This window comes from Impatiens glandulifera, chromosome 4 (assembly GCF_907164915.1).
Source record: "Impatiens glandulifera chromosome 4, dImpGla2.1, whole genome shotgun sequence".
NCBI lineage: Eukaryota > Viridiplantae > Streptophyta > Magnoliopsida > Ericales > Balsaminaceae > Impatiens > Impatiens glandulifera.
Genome location: NC_061865.1, coordinates 50,657,939 through 50,685,766, shown reverse-complemented (window position 1 = coordinate 50,685,766; position 27,828 = coordinate 50,657,939). Strand labels below are relative to the sequence as shown.

Here is a 27,828-nt window from a genome sequence, read left to right as displayed (position 1 = left end):
TTAATAAAATACATGTAGCTTAAATAGTAACATTTTCTAGTTTAATCATTTAGTTAGCCCAAACATTAATGTATATAATTTAACCCAAAAAGACCATTACCCTCCTTAGACCTAGTGATAGCTAATATTGCAGCATTTTTTAATATAGTTTTGTAAGCAATTTAGCAACAAATCATAATAACATTGCAAAAATAAATTATAAATTTGTCAATGTCTGCCAAATTGTAACAAACTTTATAACAGACAATTATAATTGAATATTTAGTGTTATCTAAAATAAATATTAATATTTAACATTTAAGATTTGTAAGTTAATAAATGTAAGTTATTATACTTTTTATGATAAAATAAACGAGAATAAAATGATATTTTGTCATTGAATATAAAAATAAAACTGCAAAAAAAATTGTTTGTTTGATACAAGTTTGTCTTTTAAATATTGATTTAATTATTTTTTACATCATGATCTTGATTTTAATATTAGTTTTTACTTTATTTGATATATGAATATTTTTTTTATCATGATATAAATTTATAATGTATTTAAGCCTCATTTAATATAAAATATATATATTTTTTTAATTATTATGATAATTTTGTTATAAATCATAATATATATTTGAATTCCGATTTAGATAATAAAATGAAATGATTATCGATCAAAATAATAAAATAATTTAATAATTTGTATTTTTTTTTTCAAGAGAGTATTTTTTTTAATTATATACTTACAAAATATAGAAATATATGGACTATGGAAGTTTTTTTTAATTTATTTAAAAATATATTATTTTTTAAATATCTTATTAAGTTGTTGATTTAGATTATATAGTATTTTAAAATATACTTATTTATGTATATATTAACAAATAAAATACGAATTCATCAAATCTAATTTAAGGGTTTCTAAATAGGATCATTAGGTAAATAAATATATAATTACAAGATATTTTATTATTTTAATTGATAAATTATAATAATCTATACTTTTTAAAAGACAAAATATTTTTTTATTTAAGTTTGCCATAATAAGACACTACAATTTCAGTTTTGAATTGAAATACTCCTAATTACTTGATAGTGAAAAAAAATAGAAAGATGAACAGTTGGGGGACAAAACTATTAATTACTTTATAGGTCCCACAACTTATGATTCTTTACAATTTTATCCTTCATCTCCTCCATAAATATCCTTCTTCTTCCTCCCGCTTTCCAATTCGCCCAACTCTCTCTAGTTAGTTATCTCCACCACGTGAAAATGGCAGTCCTCTGCATTACCGCTCTAATACTCTCTCTCTTAACAATAACTAATGCACAAGTCTTCCAGACGGGACCATGGCAATCCGCTCACGCCACTTTCTACGGCGGCAGCGACGCCTCCGGCACCATGGGTAAGTTCCTCTGTTCTAAGAACCCCTAACAATAACATATAATCATTTCTAATCTGATAAATTTGCGAATATTGATGAATTAGGTGGAGCTTGTGGATATGGAAACTTGTATAGTCAAGGATATGGAGTGAATACGGCGGCGTTAAGCACGGCGTTGTTCAACAATGGTTTGAGCTGCGGTGAATGTTTCGAGATGAAATGCACTGATTCGAGATGGTGTTTACCTGGAAATCCTTCGATATTCATCACCGGAACGAATTTTTGTCCACCAAACTTCGCTGAAGCTTCGGATAATGGTGGATGGTGTAATCCACCTCGTCCTCATTTCGATCTTGCTATGCCTATGTTCCTCAAGTTTGCCCAATATCGCGGTGGCATTGTCCCCGTCAACTATCGTCGGTAAGCCAATAACTAATATTATTACGAAAAGGCGGAGTTATGATTTAAAATCTACCTGACTAATTTTTTCTTAAAAATTATCATAGTTAATTGTCTGTCGTTAATACTCTTTAGTGACGAAAAACTATAAATAACGATGGTGTTTCTCCGTCGTTATTGTTATTTACATTAGATCCCCTTGACACTACTTTTATTGAAATTGAGGGAACTGAATTGAGAATTTGTTTATATCCCCAGAGTTCCTTGTGCGAAATCAGGAGGAATAAGATTCACAATCAATGGATTTCGTTACTTTAACCTAGTTCTGATCACGAATGTCGCTGGACCTGGTAACATAGTGAAAGTTAGTGTTAAAGGATCTCGAACTCAATGGATGGCGATGAGTCGTAATTGGGGGCAAAATTGGCAATCGAATTCCATTCTCACCGGTCAAGCTTTGTCGTTTCAAGTCACTGCCGGCGACGGCAGCGTCTGCACCTCCTATAATGTGGCGTCTTCCAATTGGCAATTTGGACAGACTTACCAAGGAAATAACTTCCCCCACTGATTCAAAACTCATAAGGATTAAGGGTAAAATAGTAAAATTTGAAGCTTTATTTGTTGGGTGAGTAGGGTAAAATTGAAAATGGGTATAGGATGGTGAAAAGAAAACCCTTTGTTTTTGTTGTGTTTGGTATTCACTTTTTACCTTAAATTAATGAGGGAAAAAAACAAAAAAATAAATTGAGAGCTGAGGCGGCTGCAGTAAAAGATGATAATGCTAAAAAGCATGCATGTTGTAGCCCGCAGTTTGAGTTTTTATGGTTTCCTATTATGATTGTTTTTTTTACTGTTACAGCGTGTAATTGTCGTAAGGAAGAGATTTACTCTTAATTTTCTATATAATAATATACGTGGCCAGTTTGTTTGTGTGCAATTTTTCTTTAATCTTTTCGTATATTCAATTTGAGATTCTCGTATTAGCTCTGTTTAACATGTGGTTTCGTCAAGAAACACGGGTAAAACCTTGATTTAAAAATTTTACGATTTATTATTGCAAAGAAGTATAACGACTTCGGTATTAAATAAATTCTTAAATTTTTATAATTTTAAATTTGTTATATTAAAATTTAACGAGTTTATAAATTAATTGAATTTTTCAATTTTACGATTTTACTGAAATAAAGTAAATTTATATTTACATATTAAAAAAAATTATAACTTGTTCAAATAAATGAACTTAAATAAACTTTCAATTTAAATAAACTTTCAATTTTACTATGCCTTATTCATTATAATTAAAATGACAAAAATATTACTTTTACTTAAAAAAAAAATCAAAGATTTCTTATTCGATTCCAACTAAAATTAAACTTAAAAACGGGTCATTAATGTATTTAAAATCAAGGTGAAGTTCACTGAACTATGTATTTATAACTTACTATGGTAGTTCAAAATGACAAGAGCAATTCTTAAGAGATCAAATATTACGGGTTTGATTCTCACTTAAAACGTCTTAAGTTAAAGTGAATGTAATTACTGAAACTCATCCATAGGGATTACAATTTTTTTTCTCAATTTATTACTATAGAACATCTAGAAACAAGAAAATTTAATCTTCAAATTATTAATTTTTTAATTCATAAAGGAACCAAATAAAACTAAACTTTAATGTTCAGTAATAAAAATGGGACTTTGCAATATTTAATTGACCACAATTTTGTATATTTCGTTTACTAGTTTCCAAAGGAAAATTTTGTTTTAGACAAGGATTGAATCAGCGAAAAAATTGGAAGTCTCGTATCAAATTTTTTAACTTGAAATGGCGAGATAAAATGTTCTTTTTTTAAGGTCTTTCTGGGAATAGATCCCATGGCAGCCGTGTGGTGAAAAAAATAATATTTCTTTTTATGTATTCATGTAGTTTAAATTTCTTTTGTTGATAACATTTTTTTCTTCAAATAACGCAAGTAATTAGCTTGTAATTGTCATTTCTTTGAATCAGTCATCTTTATATTGAATTTATTTTTTGAAATAGATTTATAACTTTTCAATTAAATTTAACCACGTGTATAAATTTACTAACATTAAGGTTGTTTACAAACGGACAAAGTGGTATATTTATCTTTGTTTCTTTGGCTAGATCTGGCAATCTATTGTTGTCTGTACAACCTTGTTAATTTGGATGGATATTGTCATTGAGCCGACAAAAAGTAAATTAAAATGAAATGCAAAGATTAATAAAAACATCTACAAATAAAAATTCATCAAGAGAGTGTTTATAGGGTTAAAATTGAGATTTTATTTAAAATTAATTAATTTAATTTATAATTTAAGAATTGATTTTAAAAATATTAGTTATGTATTATTATTATTATTAATAATATATATATATATAAGTAATTAATATAATTCAATAAAATAACTGAAAATAAAATTGGTTATTTTTTATTTATTTATTTTTTCTTTCTTAAATACAAGAAAATAAAAGATAAATAAATAACACTAAAAATAAATTATAATTATAAAATTTATTATATTAATTCAATTATTTGAATAAGTAATTATTTTTTATTTTGTAAAGTTGTATTTATAAAATAATATAAAATTGTAAAATTAAAATAATTTATAATTTGTAAAATTTTAAATTTACAAAATCCTAACATTTTAACTTTGTTTGACTTTTACCTAATTGTTTTCATGTTGGATTATTTGGAATTTTTATGAAACGCAAAATAGATTTGGATAAAAGAATTAATTTATTTAAATTTTTAGTTAATTAAATTATTAATATAATATTTTTTTATATTTAAATTTTAAACGGTATTAAAAAAGATATTGTAATTAATAAATTAAATTATTAAAATAAACTCAAATACACTATTATCAAACTAGTTATACTAATGAGAATATAAAATTAAACATATAATCCATAAACATACTTAATGAATTAACCAGACAAGCGAAACTTGTCCTCTCGAACCCAGAATTTTAGGGATGCTAGGGACATTGGGTGAAACATATAACCCACAAACACACTTAATCATTTAACCAGACACAAAATTTGTCAATTAACGGGCTCGAACTCAGGACTTCAGGGAGGTTAGGGATATCAACAGGAGATGAATATTCTCAGCCTCCTTAAGGTTTTGAGTTCGAGCCCGTCAGTTGACAAATTATACGCCTAATTAAATGGTTAAGTGTGTTTGCAGGTTATGTGTGTTTAACTCGCTGGATTAATCGCACTCCAAAGAAAAAGCGAAATCTAACCTTCTCGGAAGAAAAAAAAAAACCTTTACTTAAGTTATCACTTAAACCTACAAACCATTAAGGTAAACAACAAACGCATTCATATACAATCTGCCAATTCTGAAGTCAGCAAAATCCCAGATCTCGGAAGTAAATAATAATCAAGTAAATCTAAATTAGCACCGAATAGAAGTTTTATTATTAAAAAAATCAAACAATATAAGGTAAAAATCTTGATGATGCATTAATAATTACATCATAAACCACATTAAATTCAACAAAAGAAATGTTGTTCCAGGGTCATATCTGGGTTTTAAAAAATCGGCTAAATTCTCATCAGTTCACCCATTTTATTTTTTTTAATATTATAATTAATAGCAACCGGTTAGTCACAGAAGTTTGGGAATCATATGATGAAAAAAACATTATTATTTTTTGTTTGTTTACTTGACTTGTAAAAACAAATAATACTATATACTAATCTAGTTTAGTTCTTAAAAAAATTATTAATTTTTTCCTTATTAAACTAAATATTAAAACTCATTTTTTTTTTAACATTTAACCATTATAACTTATTTTAAATATGTAGTAAATTTAATTATTTATTATTTATTATATATTTTAAATAATACAATATATTAAAAATGATAAGAATCGTTTAAGCCTAATGAAAAAGTATGAGATGAGAATAAATAAATAAAAATAATATAATAAAATCACGTTACCCATGGGTCATCGAAATATTCCTAAATTCTCGAGAGAAAGAACTCCCCGGATGATTTCATCGACTTTCCGGAAAGAATCTCACGAATCTTAAAAAACGTAATAATAATAGCAATATGAATGATACGCATCAGACGACTACAATAATTGAAGGTTTGACGATTTCTCTCAAACTAGATAGTCTATCATAAAATAATTGGAATGTTAACCTAAATATGTAGGTCTGTCATATCAGGTGCATCAATCTAAACTTCTTAGCAATTACCCAAAGATTCGGACATCACCTAGTGAATCCTAATAATACTCCACAAAATATTTTAGATGTTAGTCACTCATCGATAATACAAAAGTAAATGAATTTTTGATTTAACCTGCTTGTGATACATACGACTTACCATAATGCAATTTTATCATTCGTACAAATTCTATCATGAACAACGCTTTTCATACTAAACAGCGAGATGAAAAATTATACTCACAAAACTTCTTTCTAAAAAAAGAGAAAAAAGAGAAAGAAAAAAATATAAAATTATTTGAACCAACAAATTATAATAATGTCCCCGTTTAAATCGTATGGAAGCTTCTCCATCACATGTATATATATTATTTTATAAATTTAATTATTTATATTTTAATATATATTTATTCATTTAATTATTAACTTTTACAATATATATAATAAATATTTATTTATAATTTTTATAAATACTTAATCAATACTAATTAATTTGAAACATTTAAATATCATAACTTAATAATTAATAAAAATATTATAATTATTATTTTTTAAATGATCTGCTGTATTGATGAAGACATAGTTGGTAAGCATGACATTCTATACATATCAGCATACATATCAGCAATATGATCAATAATTTAAAAGTTTATTAGTAAAATGTTTTAATGTCTTAAATTAATTAGGATTGGGTAACTATTTATGAAAATAATTAAGTGAATATTTATTATATTATATAAATTAATAATTTAAATGTATAAATATAAATTATTAAATTTATAAAAATAATAATTTAGATATATAATATAAATAATTATATCTATGATGTATTAAATAAATTAGTTATAATTGTTCAATATATAAAAATATATATATATAAAAAAATAATAATAATAATAATTTTTTTTAAGTTTGAAAAATAGATTAGGTTAATTTAATAAAAATCAAATAAACAAAGTAAGTAAATTTGAAAAATAAAAATAATATATTTGAAACCATCTAAAATTGCGCATCCCAAGAATAATCTCGGTATTATAATCGAAATCGGATCTTACTACCGATTTCGGTGTCATCCTGTTCCGGACCAATAAGAGTACAAGGTTATTATTATAATATTAAATCAGCTTAATGTAAAACTAAGTATGAGAAAGGCAACACAAAAGAAGGAAGAGAACAGTTTACATAAGTTACATTAGGAAGTTAGTAAAACTTGTTTCACGTTACTCTGTTTCATCACTCTATTTAGGATGAACAAACGATTAAACCCAATCCGTATTACTCGACTTATATTCAACTCAAATTAAATTTACTTAACCTATAATTTAACCCATAATATTTACTAATATGGGTTGGGTATGGGTTGGATAATCCAAATTATTTTATTTTTATTTTTTTATTTAACATGTATTTGACTCATTTAACACATTTTTAATCGATTAACACGTTTTTGACATTTTTAACATATTTTCCACATTTTTGACGTTTTTGACACGTTTTGAAATGATTAATACGTTTTTCACGTTTTGAAATGTTTAATACGTTGTTTCACACGTTTAACACGTTTTTGACACGTTTAACACGTTTTGGCACGTTTAACACATTTTGACAAATTGAACACGTTTTTCATATTTTTGGCATGTTTAACACGTTTTTAACACGTTTAACACGTTTGACATGTTTTTCACAATTATGACACACTTAACACATTTTGACACATTTTTGGCACGTTTAACACGTTTTGACACGTTTAACATTTTTTCACATTTTTGACACGTTTAACACGTTTTCACACGTTTTCACGTTTTTAGCACGTTTAACACGTTTTGACACATTTAATACGTTTTTCACGTTTTGACACGTTTAACACGTTTTGACACGTTTTCATGTTTTTGACACGTTTTCACGTTTTTCACACGTTTAACACGTTTTTGACACGGTTAACATGTTTTTGGCACGTTTAACACATTTTGACACGTTGAATACTGTTTTCATTTTTGACATGTTTAACACGTTTTTGACATGTTTGACACGTTTTACACAATTATAACAAATTTAACACATTTTGATACGTTTTTCACATTTTTGGCACGTTTTGACACGTTTAACATATTTTTCACATTCTTAACACGTTTAATACATTTTTAACATGTTTTAACACGTTTTCACATGTTTTTCACGTTTTTGGCACGTTTAACATGTTTTGACACGTTTTTCATGTTTTCCACGTTTAATACGTTTTTGACACGTTTAACATGTTTCTCACATTTTTAACATGTTTAATACATTTTTTACATGTTTGACATGCCAAAACGTGTTAAACATGCCAAAAACATGTTAAACGTGACAAAACGTGTTAAAACTTATCAAAACGTGTTAACGTGCAAAAAAACATGTTAAAAATGTCAAAAATATGTTAAATATACAAAAACATGTTAAACGTGTTAAAATGTCAAAAACGTGTTAAACGCGCCAAAAACGTGTTAAACGTGCCAAAAACGTGAAAATGTGCCCAAAATATTAAAAACGTGTTAAACGTAACAAATCGTGTTAAATGAGCCAAAAACGTGTTAAACGTGTTAAACGTGCCAAAAATATATGAAAAACGTGTGAAATATGTCAAAAACGTGTTAAACATGCCAAAAATGTGAAAAATATGTTAGAAGTGTGAAAAACGTGTTAAACATGTGAAAAACGTGTTAAATATATCAAAAACGTGTTACAATGTCAAAAAACATGTTAAACGTGCCAAAAACGTGTTAAACTTGTCAAAAACGTGTTAACATGTTAAATATGTTAAAAACATGTTAAACATGCCAAAAATGTAAAAAAACGTGCTAAACATGAAAAACGTGTTATTGGTGTGAAAACGTGTTAAATATGTAAAAAACTTGTTAAACGTGCTAAAAACATGAAAACGTGTGAAAAACGTGTTATAATGTGAAAACGTGTTAAAAATATTAAAAACGTGTTAAACGTGTGAAAAAATATGTGAAACATGTCAAAAATGTGTTCGACTTAAAGTTGGAAGATAATTAGTTTATATTAGATTAATAATAGAGAATTAAATTAAATTTATATAATTTGGGTAACCTTAACCCAACCCAAATTAAATCCAACCCATACTCAACCAAACTCATACCCAACCCATATTACCAACCCAAATTAATATTTTGAATTTGGGTTAGGGTTGGGTTTGGGTTTGGGTTTGGGTAAACCCAAATTATGCTCACCCCTCTACTTCACCACTCCGCTTCATCATCGTAAAATATATTAATTATTTTATAATCTATATTATTATATATAAAAATATATTTATAATTTTATTTATGTTGTATTTAAATTAATTTGTATTAATTATGTTATAATTTATATAATTATATATATAAACATATTTATAAATTAATTTGTGATATATTTAAATTAATTATTTTATTTGTGATATAACATATTAATAATTTTATAATCTTTATAATTAAATTTATTTGTAATATATTTAAATTAATTTATAAAAATTATTTCATAATTTATATAATTATATACAGCATATTTTGAAATTTATTTATAAAATATTTAAATAAATTTGTTTTAATTATTTTATAATTTATATAATTATGTATTAAATATATAAACATTAATATAAATCTACTAACACATTAATGTAAAACCTTTATAGGTTAATCTAAAAATATTTATGCTTTCATGTAAATCCTTCTAGAGAATAAAAAAAAGATGAAACAAGCATTACATAACGAAACTTGTTTCACTAGATATTTATAGCTCTAGTGAAACTTGTTTCACTAGGTAATTACATTGTTGATAGGAGTGGAACAAGTGCTGGCTAGTGAAACTTTCACTAAATATTTACAGCGTTGAAAGGAGTGAAACAAGCGTTACCTAATGAAGTTTTCTTCACTAGGTATTTACAACCCTGATAAGAGTGAAACAATCGCTACCTAGTGAAAAAAAATTCAATAGGTATTTATATTAATCAATCACTCTCACTTTACTTTTATTTAAATAAATAGAATTTTTTCTGTTGTACTCCCACTTTTACTTTCTCTCTCATCGATTTTTTAAACCCTAGCACGAATCTTTTCTGCTATAATTTTCTCACGAAAATGGCCTTTTGATGGGGTGACGTCGAAGGATCTTTGTGGTCTTTGGGATTATGTTAATGCAACTTTGGATCCCTTGAAGTGTGTAGCAACTTGTTGCTGGATATCTGTGATTTCTCTGTTAGAAATCGTCCGTCGAGTTTTTTTTTTTTTTTATAAATTCGGGTTAACTAGATCTGCAAGAGACTGTTCATCTTCTTTTCTGATTTTAATCGTCTTCCCAAAGTGTGGATGAAGCCGTCTGTTAACCTGATAAAATCCTAAAAGATCTCCTCGTATTTCTTAGCAAGTACCATGGCGGCTTTCTTTAACAACTTATACAATTTTCTATTTGATGACTATTGAGAAAGATCCATTTAAACTACTATCCTTAAAAGTATTTTTTATTTATTTTGGAATTATGAATTATGTTTATTGATTGACAAAAGCATTTCCCTAAAGAACTTATGCTTGCTATCTCGGTTTGTGTTAGTTGTTATTGCTCCAATGTCTTCAATAAATGATATACATATTGAGGCCTACAAAAATACATTATTGTTTCCCTTATTCACCTGGGAGGGTTTGTTAACTTATAGTGAGTTTGTAGAATGGAGAGACGTAGAAACTTAGAAACTTCATGGTTTATTATTATTATGATCTGCATAGACTCTTGTATACTTGTCCTTTTATATTGCTAAAAGATTAATTAGCTGCTTAGGCTTAGGAAAGAAATAAATGTTGCATAAATCCAACATTCTGCTCTAATAATGGTTCCATATATGGTACAAATGTGTAGGGACCCTACAGAGATTCCATGGGGAGATTATGACGATGACTATGTGGTTGAATCTTCAAGTGTTTTCACGACTATTGAAAATGAGAAAATCGCACTTCAATATCTAGATGTAGATTTTGAGATGTCCCTACTGCAATTTTCTGAACAATTGCTGTTTTTGTAGCGAGATAATAACCAGTCATCTTCTCATGGCAGGTCCTATTTGTCTATACATAATGTTATCGAACCGATACCCAATCCTCTATTGGATATAATGGAGATAATTTCCATAGCTGGTTATATAAATGATGAGAAAATGCACATTGCCAGAGATTATTTGGAGAAAGCTACACGAGAAGCCTATGGATTCGGCCTGAACATGTAATGTGATTGTATGTGTATGAATGATTGAAAATATGTATAGAATTTTCTTCTAAAATGTTCCGATCATTTTAATTTCTTCTACTTATATATAAGATATTTAGCTGTAGAAGAGCTTGGGTGTTAATCACATGCTTCTATGTTATTCTTTGCTAGGTGGAAGTGACAGACGTTGCTCTTATTGCTTTGATTGAAAACTACTGTAGAGAAGCAGGTGTTAGAAATCTTCAGAAACAGATAGAGAAAATATATCGTAAGGTTGACTTGATACTTGTGCGTCGATGGGCAGATAAAGAATTGGAAGTTAAAGAAGAACCAGACCCTCAATAGGTGGATGTAGTCGTAGGAGACGTCTAGTTAGTGGGCGAATCATTAGAAGATGAGAAGTTTGAAGTGGTTCCGGAAGCTTCTACATAAATGAGTTCTCAGGAAGCGACATCAGTAGATAAAGTGTTGATATATAAATCGGAGTTCACAAATTTTGTTGGCAAACCGATGTTTCATGTAGAACGCGTATTTGATCAGACACCTATTGGGGTGGTAATGGGTCTTTCTTGGACTTCTATGGGGGGCTGTCTTGCATCTGACTAGGCAACTTATGCTGTGTATTATTTTGGTGGATAATTATTAATGGGTGAAGGAGAATACTATAGCAACTAGACGAAGCAGTGTCAAGATAGTCATATTTCCTTCAGCCTATAGACAAATTTTGATGAGCTTGCACCTAATATTACTACAACAAAAAAGACTTACGGCGACGCTTAAAAAGATATCTACCAACTTTTAAAAGCGTCGCCAAAAATGTTACCGACACTTAATCTTACGTCACCAAAAGCAAGGTGGCACCAGTTTTAACAACGTTTATTTAAGCGTCGGTACTACTAATTTAAGCGTTGCTAAAGGAAGACCTTTAGCAACGCTTATTTAAGCGTTGGTAACAGTAATTCAAACGTCGTTGAAAGCCTATTTACTTTTAAACTATTATTTTAACAATTCATTTAAAATTTTATTTATTTATATTTATATTTCTATATTGTGTAAGATGATGGTTTAATATTTAATTTTTTTTATAAATTAAATAATTAAAAAAATAATATTTCAAAGATAATAAAAAATCTTAAATAATTAAATAAAAGAACATTAATTAATTAACTTACATCTAATGTTCTATTTATTTAAATAAAATACAATAAATTTTAAATAAATAGTTCAATTGAGATGGAAATAACTTTACTACTTTCCTTCACACTTTCTTACAAGATCCTTTGACAATTTGAGATGCTTAGGTGATTTGAGTGCTGGTATAGTTGCCTAACCTTCTATTAATGCATCCACAATTATGGTTTCAACACTTCTATTAGAAAAAAAGTGGCATGCATACCTTTTTTGCACCACAATTGCTGACAATAGTTTCAACTGTAACAAGTCATTTTCATGTCAAATGAGTACACAACAAAAATTTAATTCTCTTTAGATAGGGTAATTAACTACCTTTAATAAGACAAGTTCTAATAAGATGGAATCTCGTTATTGACAATAATCTTGTTAAATTACTTACTGTCTCAACTTATTTTCTCCCAACATCATTCAACTCCAAATCAAGGTGTCCCTACAAATATAAATGAAAATAGAAACTAGTGTAAGAAACATAAATATGGAGTCAAGATCTTTGTTAAAACATCTTGACAAAAACCTATACTAAGTTTCAAGGCTAGACTCTTTACACTATACGAAACAAAAAAACCTGAATATAACACTACCTCAATATGTTGCACATAATTATTTGGAAACTTCTCAGCTAGTAACGTCTAATTAATCTAAATAAGCAATCTGGAAGCAATGAAAGGTATTAACAAACCCTTGAATTTGGAAAAACAATTTATGGGTGTAAAAGGGAAATGTTGTCAATTCATATGCCTAGAACTATATGCATCTACCATTACAAAATTGATAGTATTAAACCGAACAATGCTAAATGGTTAAAATTTGATAAAAAATTTATGTACAAAATTTAAAATCAAAATAAAAAATAAATGGTACTCACTCAACAAAATCATCTACTCAAAATAAATTTAAATTAGTTTCAAAAAAACAAGTAAAAAACGCAAGTTATAAATATAATAAACAATCTCGACTAACGAACTAGGTCTATTAATAAATAAAAGCCAAGCGTGTATAAAAATGTAGAACTGTTATATGAGTGTCCTTATCACAACTGATGCTAAATATCTAATGTTCAATTTAAATATATTGCACTTTAGAACTGTTTAGACTTTTAACAATCTACCTCTAAATAACATTATTTAAAGACGCTCATTTGAAAAGAAAAAACACATAATTAAAACAAGATTCAGTCATTAATCTGGGCCAAAATTTGTGACCCGAGAACATAAACTATTAATAAAAATACTTAACAAATACAAACATTTCATTATGCACTGAGTATCCTCTGAAAATGTTGGTAGAGCCAACAATTAAAATACAGAAAATGCAATGTGATGGTCAATTAATAATTGGACCTCATTAAGTAAAATCTGATTTCTAAAGAGTTATTCAATAAAAAATAATGAAAAAAACAATTCCACATTAACCAAAGACCTAACTAAGATAAGAAATAAGATCACCTTTCTATGGATATCCCACCAACACCCCATCTTTCTCCATCTGCTGATGTACTCACACCTACCATCCAATCTGCAAATGGGACAATAACATATCAAACACCGAAGATTATAGAAAATAGTAAAGACCAAAACTACCACTACTAGTAAAAAAAGACCCTATAGCAATTGGTAAACCAATCGCTATTAACCTCCAAATCAATCGATATAGGCCTATAGCGATTAGTGATATATCAATCGCTATAGGCCTATAGCGATTGGTCATATAACAATCGTTATAAGTATATAGCGATTGGTCATATACCAATCGCTATAGGCCTATAGCGATTAGTCATATACCAATCACTCTCAATCGGCAAAGCTCTGCTCGTTGTTGCCTTAATTGGCAACGACGATTGGTAGATAACCAATCGCTATAGACATATAGCGATTGGTGTAATAACCAATCGCTACTACATAAATCATATAGTAATTGGTATTTTAACTATGGGCAACGACGATTTATATTTTAACCAATCGCCATAGAAATTTATTTATTAAAAATATATATATATATATGTTGGTCATTTAACCCCAAATAACCCAAAATAAAACAAGCACTTAAATTATCCAAACTCATACTTGGAAAAAGAACACTAATAAAACAAACAAAGGCAAAGGTAGGCTATATATAAAGATTAACTCACCTATACATATGCTTCAATACCACAAGACAATGATCAATTTCTTTCTCTTGTTTTTTCCTTCACCTGGTGGTCCTCACATCTTGCTCCACTATTTTTGCAAAGCTGGTCAAGGAAAGCCCTGACACATCTTGTTTGTTAAGATAGCCCTCAAGCCATTCAATGGTGTCAAGATCAAGATGATTTGTAGGTTCATCAAGGTTCACATTTAAAAAGATCTTGTTCCTTCAGTTGACGAAGCAAACAATTAGCTTTTTCATCAAGGTTCACATTTAATAGATCTTTTTTTAAGGATAGCTTTTTCATCGAGGTTCACATTTAAAAAGAAGAGAATGAATTAACATCTTAAGGATTAAAAAAATACAAACAAACACTAACTTATAGAGATCTAACTGTCTACTAGATTTGGAAATTGAACCATGTACCCATCAATATTCAGAAGAACAAAAATAAGGTTGTTAACCAATATTGTGACGCAGATTTTTGTTCCAGGATTACCAAACATGATCATCTTAATATTGTGATATACAAAAATTAACATTTTCTATGTTTTTCAAAAATCACGATCATCTAGAAAATAATAACTTAAGAATTCGTAAACTCACAGTAAGCTCCAACTTTCCAAACTACTGAAAAATGTAAAATAGCTACAACATTAAGATCATGATGGTTAATCAAGAATGTTTACAGATATTTCAAATTCAAAAACCCTACAGAAGTAACTAACATATAATAACTTCACTTAAACACAACATATAATGTCAATATTTAACCAGCAACATAAACTAGCAATGTACACTCAGGAAAATTGATAAACAAGCCGATTTCTCATTCTTCATTTCTCCATAACTGATTTTGCACGAAATTATAATTGGAAACACTCGAGAATCTCGGATGTTGAAAGTTATAGAATTACAGTACTAAATGAAGATATCGTTCAAGCAAAGCTCAAATGAACTCGATTATTTTCATAATTTAGAAGATGATATACAATTACACTTGAAAAGAATCTGGTTCATATCTACGTTATCATTGTGAAGAGAATTATAACATTTGTTAAGAGAAATGTATGGAGAAAGAGAAGGATGTACCTCCTCAGGTGAGACTCCGGGAGCGGTTATCGTTTGGTCGCGTCGGGCCACTAACTGGGTTTTCTAAAGAAGCATATCTTTCTATCCTATGGTATTCTAAATCCAATAGTACTTAAGGATGGACGGTTGGACTTCAGAGCGTTTAGAGTCATTGACATACTGAGAATATTCAATTTTACAACAGAATACAATCAGCTTGGATGATTCAGAGAAATATGAACATATGTCGGCTGGTTTTAAGATAAAGTTAACTGAAAATAGTTATACCTAAAGTAAAATCTTCCCAATTGACATTCTCATCTGAGTCTTCACTTAAATCTAACCACTTCTGAGCGCAATCATAGTAGAAAATCAGAACCCTAATTTCAAATAAATACAATTTCAGTTCTAAGTATAATTTCAATTTTAAGTACAATTTCAATTGATGAAACAAAATCAGAACCCTAAATTCAAATAAATACCTTGCATCTAACAGAAACATCTTGAGCTGCAAGCATAGCAGCATATGAAGATGATTCATCTTTGTCAGCTTTCACCTTCATCCCTCCTATAGTTACAAATCACATTACAAAGAGCCATCAATTAGATCAATTTAGGTTAGGAGATCGTCTACTGATCTATAGACATGATGAATTAAAAAAACTAACCAGTAATGCGAACAAGTGTTTCTCGTCCAGACAAATCTGTCACATGCTGCAATTAAAACATGGAATGATTGAGATTCTGATAAAGAATATCAAATAAGTTACAAAGATGAAATTTGATTCTCACGATAAATGATAAATGTGTCGTTAAAGGATGCAAAGATGTGTGCAACGCCAAAACCAAGTTCTCCCTCACTAATAGTAGGGCCAAGAGTTACAATTTCTTCATTAGGCTCTCTGTTCTTTCTCTTCGACTGTTATAAGCAAATGAAGATCATAGGTATCATTGAACAAAACTAGCACATGATTTCAAATATATTGAGCAGGAAAATCAAGTCGTCTGAGGAAAATGCAATGAATGTCCATGAACTCCAAGTTACACTAATGGTAGCTATAAATATAAATCGATCTGAATAATATACGAAGATCATAAGACAAATGGAAAAGATACGTCGATTCAAATTGAAGGCTGATAAGATCTTCGGGCATATAAACAATATCAATTTGAGATATCAAAATACAAGTGTAAGAGAAGTTTAGCATGGCTGAAAACAATCGACAGATCGGACGAAGAAATTGACACAACTGTTGAGTTATGGAGCCTACACTTATAGTAAACTCTATATTGTTAATTAGAGTTTATTGGGTTTATCTTTTTTGGTTTTGACACAACTGTTGAGTTATGGAGCCTACACTTATAATAAACTCTATATTGTTAATTAGAGTTTATTGGGTTTATCTTTTTTGGTTTTGGGCTTGGGCCTAACCAAAGTTATTTAGGTTTATTACCTGAATGTTTACCCTATAAATATGTAATTATTAAGGGTTTACATTGGGTAGACAAAATTCTAGAGAGATAAAGTGTGAGGCAAAAACTCTGGATTCATTCTTCTTCATAGTAAATCTGGTGGTGGCTGAAGTGGATGTAGCTCAATTTGAGTGAACCACTATAAATCTGTGTGTTCTTGTGTTCTTTTTTCTTGTGTTTTTACATATTGTTTTTAAGCAGGTCGGATTTAGGAGATACAAATCCTAACAACTGGTATCAGAGCAGCTAGGCTAGATCTGAGTATTGGAAACAATGGCAAATGAGAACAGTATAGGACATGAGATTGGAAGATTTGATGGGACAGATTATGCCTTCTAGAGAATGCAGATTGAAGATTATCTCTATGGAAAAAAGCTTCATGTTCCTTTGAGTGAGAAACCAGAGAAGATGGATGAAGCTGAATGGAAACTCCTTGATAGACAGGTTTTGGGAGTTGTCCGATTGACGCTAGCCAAGACAGTTGCTCACAATGTAGAAAAGGAGAAGACCACCATGGGTCTGATGAAAGCTCTTTCTGATATGTATGAGAAACCATCTGCTAACAATAAGGTACACTTAATGAAAAAACTCTTTTACTTAAGAATGGCTGATGGTACTTCTGTCACTACTCATTTGAATGAATTCAATACAATTGTGAATCAATTGCTATCTGTTGAGATTGATTTTGGGGATGAAGTTAGTGCCCTGATTTTGTTAGCATCTCTACCAAATAGTTGGGAACCTATGAGGGCAGCAATTAGTAATTCAGTTGGAAATGCTAAACTGAAATTTGTTGAAGTTAGAGATCGTATTCTTGTTGAAGAGATCGTAAAATTGATTCTGGTGAAACATTCAAAGGTTCTGCTCTGAATGTGGAAAACAGGGGAAGAGGTAATGATAGAAATTTCAACCGAGGTAAGAGCAGATCTATGTCAAGGAGCAGGAGGAGTCAGTCCAAGTCTGGGCGGACATTTGAGTGTTGGAATTGCGGTAAACAGGGACATTTAAAGAGGAACTGCAAAGCACCGAAGAAAAACGGTGATGATAAAAATGATGCAGCCAACGTTGTTACAGAATCTGTCATTGATGCGTTACTTCTGTCTGTTGATAGCCCGAAAGATTCATGGGTTTTGGACTCGGGAGCGTGTTTCCACACCACTGCCCACAAAGAATTAATGGAGAATTATGTGGCTGGAAACTGTGGGAAAGTTTATCTCGTAGATGGTGAGCCACTGGATATTGTTGGCATGGGGGACATCAAATTGAAGATGGCAAATAGTTCTGTTTGGAAGATTAATAAGGTGAGACACATTCCAGGTTTAATACGCAATCTGATTTCTGTTACACAACTTGATGAAGAAGGTCACAATTTCAGTTGTGGAAATGGTGCATGGAAGGTGACTAAAGGAACAGTTGTTGTTGCTCGAGGTCACAAAACTGGAACGTTATACACGACTTCAACTTGCAGAGAAACAGTTGCTGCTGTAATTGATGACTCGAAGAACAGTTAGCTATGACATTGCAGGTTGGGCCATATGAGCGAAAAAGGGATGAAAATTCTTTTGAAGAATGGACAGATTCCAGAACTGAAGTCTGTTGAACATCAGTTATGTGAAAACTGCATTCTTGGAAAACAAAAACGAGTGAGTTTCTTAAAAACTGGGAAGGAGCTCAATAAAGAAAGACTAGAGTTGGTACACACTGATGTGTGGGGACCTGCACCTGTTTCTTCTATTGGCGGATCATACTACTATGTGACTTTTATAGATGATTCAACAAGAAAAGTATGGGTTTACTTTATGAAGCACAAGTCTGAAGTATTTGCTATTTTCAAGAAGTGGAAGGCTTTGGTTGAAAATGAAACAAATCAGAAAGTTAAGTGCTTGAGATCCGACAACGGATGTGAATATATCAATTCAGATTTCAAAGAGTATTGTGCTGAGAATGGGATCAGTATGGTGAAGACTGTTCCCCGAACGCCTCAAGAGAATTGAGTAGCTGAAAGAATGAATCGAACATTGAACGAGCGTGCTAGAAGCATGAGATTGCATGCAGGGCTGCCTAAAACCTTCTGGGCAGAAGCTATTAAAACTGCTGCCTATTTGATAAACAGGGGACCCTCTGTTCCTCTTGAATTCAGAATTCCTGAAGAAGCTTGGAGCAATAAAAAGGTAAACCTTTCTTATTTGAAAGTGTTTAGTTGTTTATCATATGTTCATATTAATGAATGTGATAGGAGCAAGCTTGATCCAAAGTCTAATAAATGTTTTTTCATTGGTTATGGTGATATCGAGTTTGGTTATCGTTTCTGGGATAATCAAAATCGGAAGATCATTCGTAGCAGAAATGTTGTCTTCAATGAACAGGTTCTCTACAAAGATTGTGTTGGGAAGACATCAGATGGTGATTCCAAGTTGGAAGAGACTGGTACAGTCGATTTGAGAGAATTTTCAGCTAAATATATACCGGTTGTCGAAGAAGAACAATGTATTGTTGAAGATGAAATCGTTGAGAACGTGGCCCAAGAGGTAAATCAGCAAACACCGGTTATACAGTTGAGAAGATCATCAAGGAATTGAAAACCAGTTGAGAGGTGGTCTCCATCTCTAAACTATATCTTGTTGACAGATAGAGGTGAACCTGAATGCTATGAGGAAGCAATACAATTTGATGAATCGGTTAAGTGGGAGTCTGCGATGAAAGATGAGATGGACTCTTTGATGTTGAATCAGACTTGGGAGCTCACTGAGCTACCAAAGGGAAAGAAAGCACTTCACAACAAATGGATCTTCAGGATTAAAGAAGAACATGATAAAACCATGAGGTACAAGGCAAGGTTGGTTGTGAAAGAATTTCAACAGAAAGAAGGTATTGACTACAATGAAATCTTCTCTCTAGTAGTTAAATTGATGACAATTAGAACTATTTTGAGTTTGGTTGTGAAAGAAGACCTTCATCTTCAACAAATGGATGTCAAAACTGCTTTTCTTCATGGTGATCTAGATGAAGAAATTTATATGCGACAACCAGAAGGATTTGAAATCAAAGGAAAAGATGAGCTTGTGTGTAAGCTTCAAAAGAGTCTGTATGGTTTGAAACAGGCTCCAAGGCAATGGTACAAGAAGTTTGATAGCTTCATGAAATGTAACAATTTTTTGAGGTGTGAAGTTGATCATTGCTGCTATATCAAGAGGTTTGATAAATCGTACATTATTCTTCTTCTCTACGTTGATGACATGTTGATTGTTGGAGCAAGCTTGTATGAGATTAACAAGCTTAAAAAAGAGTTGTCTGAAAAGTTTGCAATGAAGGATTTGGATGCTGCAAAACAAATCCTTGGGATTAAAATTTTCAGGGATGAAGAAGTTCTCAAGCTTTCACAAGAAGAATATGTGAAGAAAGTTCTTAGCAGGTTCAACTTTTATGATGCAAAACCAGTTACTACCCCCTTAGCTAGTCACTTCAGACTATCTAAAGATCAGTCGTCTTCAACAGAGGAGGAGAAAAATTACATGGCAATTGTTCCGTATGCCTCTGCCATTTGTTGTATTATGTATGCGATGGTTTGCACAAGACCAGACATAGCACATGCAGTGGGAGTTGTTAGCAGATTTATGAGCAATCCGGGTAGACAACATTGGGAAGCAGTAAAGTGGATACTACGATACTTAAGAGGAAGTACGGGTCTTGCTTTGTATTTTCGAAAGTCTAATATGGGTTTGGAAGGATATGTTGATGCTGACAATGGTGGTGATGTTGATAGTAGGAAGAGCACAACATGGTACATTTATACTCTGGGAGGTACTGCAATCAGTTGGGTTTCAAAATTGCAGAAGATTGTTGCTCTTTCTAGTTGTGAGGCAGAGTATGTTACTTTGACAGAAGCTGCTAAGGAGATGATTTTTGCGAGAATTGGGTCAAGACTACGAGGGAAGTGTGTTGCGATGCGACAGTCAGAGTGTCATTCATTTGGCAAAGAATCCTGTTTATCATGGCAGGACGAAACATATACAGGTTCATTATCATTTCATCCGGTCAGCTTTAGAAGATGGAGTATTAGCTCTTGAGAAGATTCCCGGGAGTGAGAATCCAGCTGATATATTGACGAAAACTGTGACAAATGAGAAACTGAAGTTGTGTGCAACTTCAGTTGGTCTTCTTCGTTAAGAAACCAAATGGAAAGCCACTACCGATCGAGAGATGATGAAGTTAGTCTCCAAGTGGGAGATTGTTGAGTTATGGAGCCTACACTTATAATAAACTCTATATTGTTAATTAGAGTTTATAGGGTTTATCTTTTTTGGTTTTGGGCTTGGGCCTAACCAAAGTTATTTAGGTTTATTACCTGAATGTTTACCCTATAAATATGTAATTATTAAGGGTTTACATTGGGGTAGACAGAATTCTAGAGAGATGTGAGGCAAAAACTCTGTATTCATTCTTCTTCTTCATAGTAAATCTGGTGGTGGCTGAAGTGGATGTAGCTCAATTTGAATGAACCACTATAAATCTGTGTGTTCTTGTATTCTTCTTTCTTGTGTTTTTACAGATTGTTTTCAAGCAGGTCGGATTTGGGAGATACAAATCCTAACAACAACAACAACTATCCCAACCAGTATGCCACATGATTCATGGCCATTGATGTATGGCAACTATCCAAATCACATTCAAATCTAGGTCTTTTGAACGTCTTTGAAGTAAATCTAACTCATCCAAGAGCCGTCCCATCAACCCAAGATCATCTAACTATCCCAATCACATTCAAATATAGGTCTTTCAGCTTCTCGAGATTCCTATCACGAGCCGTCTTCGTCTTCAAAACGCGCTCTCTCTAAGGATCTCTCATCTCAAATATAAAAACCATATATCCCTCCTCTAATAGGAAAGAGAGAAATATAATAAAATAAAAGCCTACCGCGATTGGTATATCAATTAATAAAAGCCGCATATAATTGCGCCACATGGCGCGGTCTTCAATTGGAGTATATGTAATTTATTAGCGATTGGTTTAAATACCAATCGCTATTATCAAGATAGTAACTATTGGAATTATAACCAATCACTATTATCAGCATTTACACCAATCACTATTATTGCTAGCTATTACTCATATTTTTAATAATGCACCAAATATTTAGAAGAGAAATATGCATTCACAACAAACATTTTCAAGAATGTTGTTTCCAAGGTAGTCATCAAAAGGCTAAGATCAAGTTGGAAACCAAGTCTTAAATTAAAACCTCTTTTACAAACTCATAACATAACACACTGCTCAAGTTGACATTTTAACATGAACTTGTGAAAACATATTAGACACTAATTATGGATCAAAACTCAATACCATTAAATGAAAAACAAATTTTACATTTAGACAATAATTATCTAATGTTGTGAATTTTCTATCAAAAGATCCACGTTTCAATTGACTTGCATCAAGGTCATCACAATTGGTCTTACAGAACCGTCCTTCAAAATTAGCAACAAGAAGAATCAGTGAATAGTTGACTACGAGAACAAATAATAATATTTCCAGACCATATACATTGATAGGATCATCTTTCTCAGTGCCAACTGCTACTCCAAAATCACTTCTTCTGCAATAGAAAATTAGCACATGAGATTGCAAAAAATAATTTAGGTAAATTTAAGGAACACAAGGCCTTACCCAAAAAATACAAGGTCATTCACTTCAAAGGTGCTAGAGCTCGAAGATGCATCTACTTTGCTTTCTGATCCTTCTCTCTTTCCACCACCACATTTATCATTCATTTTACTTGGTGGTTTCTTTGGTTGATCACCATAAAGTTCAAACAACCATTCTTTATTATTAGAATCTTCTTGTTGTAGAGATTCAAATTTCAGCAGCTCTACTTCTGTAGGCAATACCCCTAAAAAACTTAATGAATCAACACGTATATAAAGACTATCAGCCATATAAACACTAATACAAGATAATGATGCACTATAAGAACAGATGATATGAAGAACACTAGTAAAAAAGGAACTAATCGGTAATACCTTAGTTATCAAAAAAAATTGGGAACTTTACAAAATAATGATGGATATATGCATTTAATATATCTACAAACTTCGCACTCAGACCACCAATGCCTAGTGTCTCAAGATTGAACTCTATCTGCCTAAAAATATTTATGTTAGCAGCTTCACGTTGATTGACAACCTACCAAGGTTACAGGTTCAATTTGTTCAACGGTGCATATAAAGATTTTCCTAATAATAAATCCATTGAAAACATAATTATATTGATTAATATTAGTGATAAAGGACCCGTCATCCTTAATTCTACATAAATGCAGTTGAAGTTAAATAACTAGACAAAAATGCAAATCGACAGATGCATTAATAGGTGAATGTGAGAACAATAATGATAAGTCTACCTTTATTCCACTGGAGTTTGGAGCTTCGAAGACAATATATGTGTCAGTAGAAATCATCCCTCTTTCATTTTTCTCTTGACCCTCTATAGAAGTTTGATTAATAGTAAAAATATATCTACTACCCTGATACTCAAATGTTACCTTATGTCATGTGGCCATAATATGCATAATCACAAGAACTATCGCTAGCTGAAGAAACTAAATGAAACAGAAGTGAGCAAAAATTGAATCATCATGGATATCTTAAGAAATTCCTAGCCACTTATATTTGATTCTTCTTTTTTGTCTTGCATCAGGCTATTCTAGTTGCCATTACTATAAACCGCATAAAAACCAAATTTGGTGATATGATGAGAAAATATATACTTCAACTAATTTGAGTTTTGTAATAGAGTAAGTAATTAGGCTAACTAGCCGAAAAGAGAGCTCAAGTATGCATTTGTTGTAAAAACTAAGCATTTAAATATAGTTGTTCGGCAAGAACAAGGGAAATATACATGTCCTTGAAATAAGTTCAGCACTAAGCACCAACAAATTAACTTTTATGGAAGACCAATAGAATGGTTATGGTAGGTTATTAATATAAATATCTAGATCATATGCTACAGAAACAAGGGTAGAGCTATATTGTCAATGTTTGCAAAAATATGGAACATTGACCTGAGAGTTTCAATTCAATTGATAGTATAATTGTGGCTCACTTACTTGATTGTTAAATCTTTTTCTTATCTGTTGGGACAAATGAGCAGCATCAACCTACAATAGGGAGACAAACTAGAGGTTTAATTACCAAATATAGATCAAAGACATCATAAGTCCATCCTAACACACAAGCCATAATGAATTCAATATAAATGTCATCAAGAGTGAATTCTTTTACATTTCACATAATGAAGTCCTACATAAAAAAAGATTTCACCACAAGAAAAGTGTATTGTGTCAACTTTGGTAATATTTATATCATGTCCAAAAAAAGCTTTATTATTTAAAGAGGAATCCAACTACCAATACTGTTGATTCAATTTTTAGATCTACAAGTTAGCCTACAATAGATACATGGCGTGTACCTGAGTCAATTAAGCAGCTGAGAGGATTTTTGGGCCTCATTGAATATTATCGGCGTTTTATTCGAAGGTATGGGGCAATATTTAAATCGTTGATAAACCTGCTAAAAAAAAGAGGAAATTTAAGTGGAATTCAGAAGTAGAGGTTCTTTCAACCAAGTGAAATAATGTATGAATTCCCCACCAATAGTGGCTCTTCCTGATTTTGCAATCCCCTTTGTGGTAGAAACCGAGGCTAGTGGCATCGGAATTGGTGTTGTTCTTATGCAAGAGAATCATTGCATTGGCTTCATAAGCAGATCATTGCCTAGTGATAAAAATTCATCTTCAGCTTATGAGAGGGAACTCATGGTCCTCACATTTTTAATTGAGAAATGGAGAACTTACTTACGGTTAGGGCCGGCCTTAAAGTAAGCCCGACAAGCCCCCGGGCTAGGATAGTCCATCCCCTAGTGCAACCAATTTAATAAAAATATTAGATTATTTAGTTAAATATATTAATTATTTTAACATAAAATTATGTAGCATAGTGGTTTAGGATGGAAAATAAAAAAAAATATTTGGTTATAGGTTCAAATCTCACCAAAAACAGTTTTTTTAAAATAAAATTAGTGCAGCCAAATTCTTTTCACATTTTCTACCCTAGGGTTGGGGAAGCTCAATCTTCGGGGCGGCACTACTTACGATATAAACCTTTTGTCGTTAAAGCAGATCATGAGTCGCTGAAGTATCTCTTGGAACAAAGAGTTCAAAAATCTGCACAAGAAAAATACCTCTATACGTTGGTGGGATATGACTTCTCTAGAAGAGGTATAGAAGTACAATGTGCAGGACTGTCGGTGTATCATTCTCCTATAATTAAACGCATACATTTAACTTGGAGTTCAAAACCAAACCTAATCAAGCTAATTGAGGAAATAAAAAAAAGATGAAAGTTCACATCCAAAATTTACATTCATAGATGGTACTTTTCGAAAAAAGGGAAGTTGGTAGTTGACTTTGATACTGAACTGTTGTCGATCCTCATTGCCTCAATGCACTCAAGTCCACTATTGGATATTCAGGTAATCTATTTACACTTAAAAATTACGGTTGACTTATTCATGTGTAGAAATGGTCAGGGATGTAAGAGAGTTTATACGAACATGCAATATATATGCCAAAGAAACAAAGGAGAGACGATAACTCCAAAGGGACTCCTACAATCGTTAACAATTCCTAAAGGAGTTTGGAAATCAATCTCTATGGACTTCATTGAAAACTTACCTAAAGTAGAGGGTAAAACTGTGATCTTCGTGGTTGTAGACAAACTGTAAAAAATGGCTCATTTCATGGGGTTGCAACATCCGTTCATAGCAAAAATAGTGGCAAAAATCTTTCTTAACAATGTCTTCAAATTTCACAGAATGCCGAAGTCAATTATGAGTGATCGGGATAAAATCTTCCTTAGTGTTTTCTGTATGGAATTCCTTAAGTTACAAGGATGTGAACATAGTGTGGAAATTCCTTAGTGTGAGAAGTGTCATATGACTCAAGTGAACCTTCAGCAAAGAAATGTGGCTCAAGTTGTAGACCAGGAGGAGCAACTCTTTGTGGCAACTTGTTTTGCATCAAATAGCTTAAGTAATAACTGGCTTGTGGACAATAGCTACACCAACCACATGACATTTGATCGAGGCCTCTTCAAAGAACTGGACACATCATTCAACTCCAAAGTCAAAATTGGCAATGGAGAGTACATTGCAGTCAAAGGAAAAGGGATTGTGGTAGTAGGCAGTTCCTCAAATACTAAGTTGATTAAAGATGTGTTATTTGTGCCCAACATCAATCAAAATTTATTAAGTGTTGGTCAGCTACTCGAAAGAGGTTTAAAGGTAATCTTTTAGGACAAGGAGTGCCTAATCAAATATGCAAATGGGGTGAATGTGTTCAAAGTCGGAATGAAAGGGAAAAGCTTTGAACTAGATCCACTAAAGGACGAGCAATCAGTCTATTCAACTACAATATCTCAAGCTGAGATTTGGCATAAAAGGCTGGGCAATTTCCATCATAATACAGTAATGAATTTGCAGAAGAAAGAGTTTGTAAAGGGTTGCCTCAATTAGAAGCTAACTTGCCAGAATGCAAGGCTTGTAAATTAGGGAAGCAATCAAGACTTCTTTTCAAGCCAGCAACCTGGAGAGCAACTGAGAGGCAAAAATTGATTCACACATACCTTGTTGGGCCTCACAGAACTCTTTCACTAAATGAGAGTAAGTATTACATAGTTTTCATTGATGACTATATAAGGATGTGTTGGATCTATTTTCTCAAGTTCAAGTCTGAAGTTGTTGGTTTTTTTTTAGATTCAAACAGTGGATAGAAGCTCAGAGTGGCTGTAAGATTCAGGCCTTAAGGTCTGATAATGGCAAGGAGTACACCTTAGAACAATTCAATCAGTTATGTGAAGAAGTTGAGGTTCAACACCAACTGACAGACCCATACACTCCTTAGAAGAATGGAGTGAGTGAGAGAAAAAATCGCACTATCATGGAGATGGTAAGGTGTATGCTTCATGAGAAAGACTTACCCAAGGAGTAATGGGCAGAGACTGCAAACATTGTAGTCTTTCTACTCAATAGGCTACCAACTAAGGTTGTAGAAGGAAGGACACCATTTGAGGCATGGTATGGTTACAAGCCTTCTGTGAAAAACCTTAAAGTATTTGGGTGTTTGTGTTATTCTTATATACCACAAATCAAGAGAGATAAGCTAGATAAAAAAACTGAAGCTAGAATCTTTGTGGGGTACAATACATTTTCAAAGGCTTGTCGAATATTTCAGCCTCAAACTAGAAAGATATGATAAGTCGAGATGTGCACTTCATGGAGAATGACAATTGGAATTGGGAAGAAGTAGAACCAACTCCATATCCTTAATTGAATGAAGAAGAGTTGGTGGATTATGAACCATTGAGGGGCACAAGATTGCTCTCTGATATCTACTAGAGTTGCAATGTTGCAGTCCTTGAGTCTGTAGATTATTGGAAAGCTGAAAAGAATCCAAAATAGAGAGCTGAAATGAAAGAGAAGATCACTATGATCGAGAAGAATAATACTTGGAAACTTGTAAAGAGGCCAAGGGACGGAAATGAGATAGGAGTGAAGTGGGTGTTCAGAATCAAACTGAATACAAATGGCTCCATTAACAAACACAAAGAAAGACTTGTTGTTAAAGGGTATGCTCAGATTTTTTGTGTTGATTTTTCTGAAACATTTGCTCTTGTAGCTAGATTAAATACCATTAAATTGCTA

At 31.5% G+C, this 27,828-nt stretch overlaps 3 protein-coding genes across 4 annotated transcripts; 1 reads left to right on the top strand and 2 right to left on the bottom strand.

Moving 5' to 3' along the window:
• Nucleotides 1-1,224: 1,224 nt before the first annotated feature.
• LOC124934435 (expansin-A3-like) lies at nt 1,225-2,706 on the top strand. Its single transcript, XM_047474969.1, has 3 exons — nt 1,225-1,391; nt 1,475-1,790; nt 2,028-2,706. Exons 1-3 carry the CDS (start codon nt 1,259-1,261, stop codon nt 2,335-2,337), a joined length of 759 nt encoding a protein of 252 aa, XP_047330925.1. The 5' UTR covers nt 1,225-1,258; the 3' UTR covers nt 2,338-2,706.
• A 13,199-nt stretch (nt 2,707-15,905) lies between these two features.
• LOC124936899 (40S ribosomal protein S14-1-like) lies at nt 15,906-16,522 on the bottom strand (the record flags this gene model as incomplete). The annotated part of the gene is made up of 4 exons (XM_047477429.1): nt 15,906-15,980; nt 16,083-16,168; nt 16,269-16,314; nt 16,400-16,522. Coding segments are annotated over 4 exons (276 nt in total), but the record flags the coding sequence as incomplete, so codon positions are not given.
• A 5,852-nt stretch (nt 16,523-22,374) lies between these two features.
• On the bottom strand, nt 22,375-22,992 carry LOC124933474. Of its 2 annotated transcripts, XM_047473879.1 has the most exons (3): nt 22,739-22,992; nt 22,609-22,667; nt 22,375-22,539 (listed from the first exon to the last, which is right to left on the bottom strand). In XM_047473879.1, the coding sequence occupies exons 1-3, from the start codon at nt 22,840-22,842 to the stop codon at nt 22,394-22,396; spliced, it is 309 nt and encodes a 102-aa protein (XP_047329835.1). In that variant the 5' UTR covers nt 22,843-22,992; the 3' UTR covers nt 22,375-22,393. The 2 variants fall into 2 exon arrangements, with proteins under 2 accessions (XP_047329835.1, XP_047329834.1); XM_047473878.1 differs by having other exon boundaries at nt 22,375-22,667.
• Nucleotides 22,993-27,828: the final 4,836 nt, after the last annotated feature.